This window comes from Cyprinodon variegatus, unplaced genomic scaffold, assembly GCF_000732505.1.
Source record: "Cyprinodon variegatus isolate N-32 unplaced genomic scaffold, C_variegatus-1.0 Scaffold972, whole genome shotgun sequence".
Lineage (NCBI taxonomy): Eukaryota > Metazoa > Chordata > Actinopteri > Cyprinodontiformes > Cyprinodontidae > Cyprinodon > Cyprinodon variegatus.
In genome coordinates this window covers 231084-240745 of record NW_015151425.1, presented here as the reverse complement: position 1 = coordinate 240745, position 9662 = coordinate 231084, and the positions used below count along the sequence as shown (strand labels likewise).

Genomic DNA, 9662 nt, shown 5'->3' with positions numbered 1-9662 from the left:
TTACCTAGGGAGAAAGAAGCCTTCTTTATTCAATGTAAAATGTAAAATGATGCAAGAAACTATTTTTTTTTTCATTATTCAATTAGCAAAGTGGTTTGCACAGCTGAAAAGCGCCCAGATTGGGCTCTTTCAGCTGCTCTTCAAGTTCAACTGTCGTCGTCGCCATAATCTCTACCTCACTGCCTGACTGACTACTGGCTACATCACCTATATCACTGTAGCAGGGGTGAAAATTCCAGGAGCCCCAAAGCCATTAATTTGCCGATGCTGATTGGGCAACTATTTATTAATTTTCCATACATAAATGTTAATTCTATATTGGTGTTTAACCACAAAAATAAAGTTTGTTTTAACCTTAGAAACAGCAGCCAAAAACATGTCGTCACTGTTAGCTAAAAAATATCAAATGATTAAATATACAAAAAACCCTGAGTGCTTTGCTGAGATTTCCCTCCCTTACTTTGCCAGACCTGCAACCAGACCTGCAACCTCTATTAATGGCTGTTTGGTAAAGTTGAGGCCTTTCAAAAGTCCAGGAAAGTTTTGCCCAGGCTGTGTTGGATCCGTCTGTGTTCAGACCTAGATGGAAGGCCTTTGTCTTTTCGGGTGCTCCCTGGTTCCAGACTCTGCTATCTCAAAGTCATCCCTATGAACTCAGAAAGTCTGCAGAAAGTCTGTCTTGCAGAATCTAGTTATATAGCCAGCAGACCCACTTACGCTGAGCAGGAGTTAAAGAATGAAGTTCTTCCTGCCATTCAGGAGATCTTCCCAATGCAACTCACCTGGTAGAGAAAGTCAGGGCAAAAAAAAAAAAGATTTGTGAACAGATGCCTTTTGTCCCAAGCATAGAAGGGTGCAGCATTACTGTAACATTATTGCCTTATTCTACAGTCAGATAAACGATATGTTTGTGTAAGTTAGCTTGTTGTTTTTTTTTGTCCTCCAATACTGATCTGTGTCATAGACTAGAGGCAACCAGATTCCTGGCCCTGAGAGCAGCCATGTGTTCATCTAGGACATGGTACACATCCAAATGAGAAACCATCTGTAGCGCTGCAGTCTTAGGAGGGTACATTTTAAATTAAGGGTGCTAATTCAGGAATAAAAAGGGCATCTGATCATTAGTGCATTGGATTAGCTCTGTAAAATGTTATGCAATATCACCATAAACATTAGTTATTCTTGCTTGAGAGTTTTTAATGAAATATATTTTTCTATGTCTGTGTTTAACAAGATGCTGTTCCAATCTTCCCATTAGCTTAACAGCTAAGTGTCCCACATTTCAATGTGATTCAATGCTGTTGGTTACTACTTTCTCCACGCTGATGTTCTATAGATGTAGAAGGTGAAATAGGTTAAAAAAAGTTATTAAGTTTATTAATTGGAACATTATTTATATTCAAACAAGACTGAACCTGAGATGCAATGTGACACAATTTGGCACTCAGATTAATATTTTTAATCACTCTTTGCCTTTAATTAACCAGTTTTACATTGATGAGAACTTTGATGGCTACTCTGATAATTCTGCCATCAAGACAAGGTCCTCCTAAAGCCTCCCTTTGCAGTGAAAACTGTTTGTAAAATAAGTAATAGTGAATCATAATCGTAATTAGATTAGATTAGATGAGCTTTATTGATCTCACAGCGGAGAAATTCACTTGTCACATATTGGCATAGAAGTCAAAGAAGGTGCAAACAAGGAGGAAAAGGTGCATTAAGAATAAACAATAAACAATATATATATATACAGTATATCCAGGTGAATAAGGATTAAGGTGCCAGTGTACCTCTATCGCACACAATGAAAAACAAAATAAAAATAAGAAATAAAAATATGTACAATCCGGATGGCTTATATACAGGTGGATTTACTTTTACGTTAAAGTGTAGTAGGTAAGGAGCAACGGTAAGGTAGTGGTATAACAATTCTATTCACATATATTGCACATTCAGCATATTGCACAGAATATTGCACAGTCAATAAATAAAAAACTAAAAAACTATAATATAGCTGCACAGTGGTTTTTACATGAGTTATTGTGGTTATTTCTAAATTAGATTTTTTATCTATTGAGACAAACAGATAACAGTTATTTGGCCTCATCTGAAAAGTAAAGATAAAAAAAATAAAGTATAAAAATAAATAAAAAAAATGTTTTTTTTTGTACAGTGAAGGTGTGAATACTTTAAGAAATAAATGACAGCAGTCATTTGCTTGTGTATGACATGTATAACTTGATAGACAATGGCTCATAGCCAGGCTTTGAGCCTCACATGATAAAGTTGACATCAACATGTATATGAAGAGCAGCACAAACTGAGCAGCTAAGGTAAAGTTTAGTTGACTTCAGCCATGTGATGGAAGGTCCAGTTCAAAGACGCCACTCAATAAATCAATTCAGTCTCATCCACTGATTTCACCTCACCACATTAAATCCAATCATTTTCATTTTGTAATTTCTGATGTTTAAATAAAGTCTAAATTATGTGTATTATCTATGCTCTGGGCCTTTCCTCTGTAATAGTCTGCGCTGAACTTAGAGGACATCCTCTCATAGAAGAGAAACAGTCTATTGGTTTGGCTCAAATGAATCAGTCAAGCTAAGCTAAGATGATAGTCATGTTTAAGTGTAATAAAATTAAAACAATTGTTTTCAAACCTGCAAATCAAGTAGCAGCATGAAGAAATCAAAAATAAGAAGGGCAGAGGGCCTTGAGTACCAGGACTAAAAACCACTGAGTTAGACCACAGGTATTCAACCTGTTGGCCCGGCAGGGCCACGTCTGGATTTTTATCCACCTTGGTACAGCTCCGGATGAAACTGACCAAAACGTCTGTAAGGACAAGCAATATTTTTAATATAAAGTCGAAAGAAAAAGATAAGAACATTTTATCATGATGTTAGCGCTGATGGCTGGCTTAATTGCTCATTTCATTCACCTGTCTCACTCAGTCTGGTTTCTCATCACTGCTCATCTGATCCACCTGCTCCTGCCTAATTTTAAGATGCCTAGTCCCAGCCAGCAGTGCCAGATTATTCTTGAGCCTTTGGTGTGAGAGTTTTCTAGCGTTTCTAATAGTGTTCTGATTGCCTGATCCTGACCCGTTTTGCTTTTGGACCTATCACCCTGCCTGCTCCTGTTCTGATGTTTTTGCCTGACTTGTCTCTTTGTTAGATTCTACTGTGGGCTTAACCTGGATCTGCATATTTATTCATAAAATCTGTTACATTTGGCATTTTTGAAGGAGTTTTGAGTGACTGTTGTACTTCCTGTTGCCTCTCACAGGCTGGGGTTCCCGATGATGGTGATGACATGCATGATCGCCATGTGCTACCTCCTGGCCACCCACATCGGACTGGGATGGAACATGTAGAGACCACCAGCCAAAGAAACACAGTGTGTTGTCATGCATGTGTCTGTACGTGTATGTGACCACTCCTCTATGAGTTGCAGCTCACTGTAAATGCGACATGTAAGCTGACTGACCAATCAGATTACGAGCAGAACATGAGGCAATTCAGCCTTGTTTTTTTTAAAGCGTGGGAAAGTGGGATGTGTGGACCATCAGGGACATATTTACATGTGTTCTGAACAAAGGCTGACTCGAGTGCATGATTCTTGGCTTTAAATATGTGGCTTCTCTTCATCGCTGTTTACATGGTGCTATGGCCTCAGAGGGAGCAACAACTGTTCTGAAATCTGAGACGCCTGTTTACAAAACACATCAAATTATCACTTCAGCCATTTATTACAATCCTTTCATTAAAGATTACAATTAGAGACTGTGGATTAATTATTATACACCAACCTAAACATGTTCAGCTCTAACAAAATTACCCAGTGAAAGGGATTTTATACCAGTTTATGTCTGTATTACACTGTTGGATCCCAGGATTTTTTTAACCAGTAATTTAGGAAAACTGTACTGAATTTTACAGACTTTTCTAATTGATAATTCTCTGGTTAAGTCTAGTCAGTCATTTTAAATACTGTATAATCATTAATGACCATGTAGTAACACATAGGGCTGTCACCGTCCTTTAAAGTGTTAGTTGTTGTTTCCTGTGTTCATTGTACGGCACAACAACATGAATTTCCTCTGTTTTCACCAAATAAATATTTCAGAGACGGAGAAACATGAGCAATAAACTTTTTTATATCTCTGGATTGTATTTTAATCAATGGTATTTTATTCACAACACATAAATCATAAACATGCTTCTTGACTTAAAATGAACGTCAATCTGGTCATAGCAAATGTTCATTACAAATGAATTTGTTGTTTGATGTCACTTCAAGTTTTCACCACATGGATGAAAGGAAAGAGAAACCCTTCATACAAGATATCATGTTCATTTGGACTGGTAACTGCAGTAAGGAAAAAGAAAAATGGGTCAATAGATCACTCCAACAACAAACTGCCATTGGAGAGAATGCAGGGTAAATTTTAGGGAGATTAATTGTTCATTTTATTCATAAAAACGTATCTGCCTGTTTATCACAAAAGCTTGTCCTCGTCCCTCAGCTTTGGGGTGTTTATTTCTTTAAAGCCAGTTGTCTAATTTCAACAGCCAGAACTGAGCAGAACTTGGTCTCCCTGACTGTAACATATTTTATGCACTTTTTTTTGCATAGCATGATCATTGTGAATATTAAAGTGCTCGCTCCTGTCATTCGATGTTGACCAAAAATTACTGCATATTTATTTGGTACATTTCATATAGAAATTTCTGTTTTTGTCCAAAAGAAACTTGATCTGTTAAAAAAAAAAAAAAAAGCTTGCTTCAAAAAACATGACAGGTCACCATCTACTCTATATGTTCACACCTTTAGGCTTTTATCTGGGCATTCTCTAAGGATTTTTCATGTTAGGAAACGGTGGATTGTGATTTATTAGAATTACACGATTTTGTGGTTTTCCTGACTCAAAAATATATTTGCTTTTCAAACTTAAATCAGATTACAGACTTGTGGTTATTGCCATTCCACTGTTTTGTGGGCAAAAATGCATTATTTATGGGATTCTACCAACTAAATTGCATCTGAACAAATCATAGCCCCCTTTATCCTCAGGAAGAGACATCTTTTCTTACATGGCTTGAAGAACTTATTACAGAAATATTTGCACAGGAATATTAAATTCCCTGATTGCATGCTATGATTGAAACTGCTGCTGGCTCTGTCTAATAATACTTGGGGCATTTATTTTGGACTTCCATACTTTTTCTGAACAATTTTATTTTGTTTTGTTGTTTTTTTTTCCCTTAGATGTTGTATTAGAATGATCAGACTGGAATTACCTTAAATCCCTAAAACTCAGAATTTATTATTTATTAACCAGTGTAAATAAACTAAAATAGTAACAAAATAGATACCAGATAAACACAAGAATCGTTGCCATGGTTGCAACTTTAGACTTTTTTTTTTCTCTGTACATTCATACCCCAAATAAAATAGGTCAAAACTGAAAATGGGCATATATATTGTAGACCAGCAGCTTTAGACTGCTTATAGGAAAGCTGTCCCATTCTTGTACTTAAACTAATTTTTTGGGTGTTAAAAGGTGTTGTTGGGTCCTGTTAGTGAGTCATACTTGTGGATAACAGTTCAATGTCTGGTGGCTCCTGAAGGAATTTCATGTTCCAATGAGGCTTTATTTCCAGGGAGGCATGTTGCCCTGAAAAGAGGAAAACCTCAGTTCCTTATTAATTTGACAACTGAGCAAACCGATTTTACATGAATTGTGTTATATAACGAGAGTTGCAAATTCTATTTCATTAATTTTATTCAGTCTTACTTACTTTATTCAGGCTTACTCCTTACATAAACACTTGTAGTTCTAAACATTGCAATCCTAAAGCATCCAAGGGTTTGGGGAAATGTATAACTATTTATAGCAATATTAGGTATTGCAATATAACCTTTGCACAAAAAGGTTAGTGTTTGTTTAATTATTTTCTTTGCTTTAAAGATAATTCATGGCAGTAACTTTTGCACTTTGACTATACACTTAAATAACCAGCTATATACAAGTTCCAGAGAACACATTTACCGGTATATGGATTGAGCAGCAGAGATGAGTAACTGGGGTGTAGCAGTGCTTTAAGTGGAAAAAATACATGTCAGTTTTCAAATTAATTTTAAATGAACAAAGCAAAGTTAATCCTTTATCATACAGATCTACTGTATGTATGCAAAAGAATTGTCACATGGGGAAAATAAATTGTTTTCAACATGAATCTGTACCAATCTGTTGTTTTTTTTAAATTGCCTACATGATGAGTAAAACACAGTCATCATCTGGGGAAGTATATGCATCATTGTTGAGGATAAATTAGTTCATCAAGATTTTAATCCCTCCTTTTATTTACTGCAGCTGTTTCTTAAGGATTAATATTAAGAAGAAATTTCAGAGAAATTACAGAGAAATTAACTGACAAAAATTATTATTATCTATTCCGTAAAAGTTTGAAAAACAATCCACTAGACTTGGTTTCCAAGATTTAAAGACGTTTTGCTAGCTCTCCAGGAAGCTTTCTCAATTCAGATGTCAAATGTTATATATTATTGTTCATTTTAAGGTGCAGGAGGCACCACATGGTATTTGCGCTCAGGACTCTCAAATAACTAGCATTCTCTCTGATCCTACCAGTTTTTCTGAAAATATGAGGTGAACCAGCTGGTGTTAGGTTAAACAGACTGATGGCAGGCAGAGAAGTCATGACCAGAGTCAGAAGCCAATAAAAACTGTTTGTGCCTTTCATGTGAACAAAGGAAAGGCAGGTGGTCGACTCATGCAGGTAAAAATACAATCTGGAGGAGAATGAATGTGAGAAGAAAACACTAATATGCAAGGATTACAGCTGGGAGGAATGAGGATGATTAGGTTGTGTCTCTGCTCTTCTAATTACTAGAAGCAGAGCATAGAGTGGTAGGCAAAAACATCCAAAACAGATGCAGGCTGCAGGACACATATTGAATTCTGCAGCTCAAACCCTGATATATGTAACTTTTAACTGTGGTAATTTTTTAAAGAAAATAAACCATATTTTCAAATGTAGGGAATTTTCTGCCGAAAAGCTGTTTTTCCAACAGAAAATAGAAAAATCCAAAACATCCTACTTATTGTGCAAATCGCTGATTAAAACAGTATGGCAATAATTTTAGCATTTTCTTGACTGACAAGCTGGGTTTGTTTTGTTATTTTTGTTTTACAAGCCAAAAATAAACTTAGTAAACAATATTTAGTAAGCCACATACACCTGCCTAACCTTATTTTAAAAAGTTTTTGCCCACTAAATCTTATAACCATTTGAAGGCAACTGCTGCAATTAAACATTCAAATAAAAACCTGAAACATGAAAATGCTTCATCATCAAGGTTTTTATTACAGTTTTAACATACTTGCATGAAATCCTTAAGAGTAGATTATAGAAGACAGAATATAGAATATAGCCACAAACTTTTCTCCAAAAACAAAATGGTTGCTTTTGCCAAGTGTTGCACATGAACAAACCTCTTTGCAAATCTCTAACAATACAACGGCAGCTTGTTGGCTCGGCTGTTTTTTCTCTAAACTAAATAAGCCGCTTGCATTATGGTGGCCTAATTAAATTAGTGGCTATTAATTAAACAAAGCAAGCAAGACTAATGTTTTGGTAAACAACATGTAGACATGTTGAATGTCATCAGATTAAGGTGCAAACATAATGATCTTCTGGCTGTCAACAGCTATGACGATGTAAATGTTGATAATAACGATGCTGCAGCCCAAACAGGATGTTAGGTCTATACCTATTACCTACCTCAACTGATGCCGGCATTTCCCCGTATGCACTCTGCTGGCTGGTGAAGCTCAGGAAGCATCTCTCACATCACATATTCAACTCAGACATGTTGGGATGGTTGGTTTTTGCATATTTATTTCAATAAAACATTACTTCACATGCATATAAATTAAATTATTTGAAGCACAACTATTGAAAGTCATAAAAATCTCTTTAAAACTGAAAAATTATTTTGTCAGTTTAGTAACTACTTATGATTAATCTATGACTTCCCTACTTACATGACAAAAAGCTGAACATTTCATCTCACTCCCACTCAGAGAGAAGGGTATTAAAAGGGAGGTACAAAAAAATTATCCTTAGCTACACAAGGAACGATAAACCAAAATCATCAAATCTCAGCAGCTTTTTTTTGTTTATCTTTGTGACACTAGGGACCTTTATTTATTATTAAAGCAAGGTCATGTAGCAAGGATCTCTCCAGCTCCACCTTGGAAGCATTTATATATTCTAATCGAATGCAGGTAAGTCTTTGTTTCTTTTCCTCCCATCAAAATTATAAACATTCCCACTTTGTTAAACCCTACTGGGACCTTGACTGAAAGGTTTTTGTTTGGATCCATGACACTAATGAAGCAATCTTAGTGTCCTGCAACCAGAAGTGCATATTGGTGCATAAAGAATGAATATGTGGGTTAGTTGGGGTTAGTTTCCTGAGGATAATCAGCATAACAGTTAAGAGTCATCCAGGTTTTATGTCATAGATGTCTAGATGACTTAACTTTCTGCTCCTGAATGCAGATAAAACAGAAGCTATAGTCTTTGGACCAGAGTCTTTGAAAAAGAAGCTGATTAGTCAGTCATTTCATTTGGATGAGGTTAAAATAAATTCAGATGATAAAAAAAGAAATTGTGGTGATATTTTTTAATCAGGAACTGTCATTTAAATCCCATATCAAAGAGGTTTCTACAATTTCCTTCTTTCATCTGCGCAAAATTGTAAAAAATGTAAATATCCTTTTCAGCGGTGATGCTGAGAAACTAGTCCTTGCATTTGTTACTTCAAGGATGGACTATTATAAATCTTTACTATTAGGAAGTTCAAAAACTTTAGTTAAAAGCCTTTCAGCTGATCCAAAATGCTGCAGCCAGAGTTCTGATGAAAATTAAAAAGAGAGATCATATCTCTCCTATCCTAGATTATCTTCATTGGCTTCCTGTTAAATCGATAATATAATTTAAAATCCTTCTCACATATAAAGCCTTAAATGGCCGAGCTCCATCTTAGATCAGAGAAAGGTTTACTAGTGGTTCCTAGAATTTCTAAAAGTACAATGGGAGGCAGATCTTTTAGTTATCAGGCTCCTCTCCTGTGAAACCAACTACCAGTTTAGTCTGTGAAGCAGACACCCTGTCTACAGCACTTTTATGGCTAGGCTTAAAACTTTCCTACCTGATAAAGCTTATAGTTAAAGGGGCTCAGGTTATCCTGAGCTATCTCTATTGTTATGCTGCAATAGGCTTAGACTGCTGGAGGACATAGGGCCTGCGTTTCAGTGTAGTCCTGTTTCTCTGACTGTGACTGGCTGGATGTGCTCCTTTTCATCCTCTGACATGGAAGCTGGCTTAGAGTCCTGCACGGGTCGAGTTTTACCAACCCGCACCCGCCCGAACCAGTTAGGATGACTACCGAACCCGACCCGTCACCCGCGGATATCTTCAATCCAATTTCAAACCCGACCCGACCCATTGATATTTAACCCGCAACCCGACCCGTTAACACATCAAGTAATAGGCTATAGTACGCTGCGCTGCAGAACAGCGCCATTAACACTGCAGCAGACGTGTATGCACTGACTGTGGCCTTTT

At 36.4% G+C, this 9662-nt stretch overlaps 1 protein-coding gene across 1 annotated transcript in view; it reads left to right on the top strand.

Annotated features, from left to right (window-relative positions):
• The window catches only part of oca2 (oculocutaneous albinism II), a 57371-nt gene extending 53117 nt beyond the window's left edge, over positions 1-4254 (top strand). Inside the window, exon 22 of the mRNA XM_015398917.1 lies at positions 3292-4254. Within this exon, the coding sequence (XP_015254403.1) occupies positions 3292-3379 (88 nt within the window). The 3' untranslated portion in view covers positions 3380-4254. The remainder of the gene's footprint in view (positions 1-3291) is intronic.
• Positions 4255-9662: the final 5408 nt, after the last annotated feature.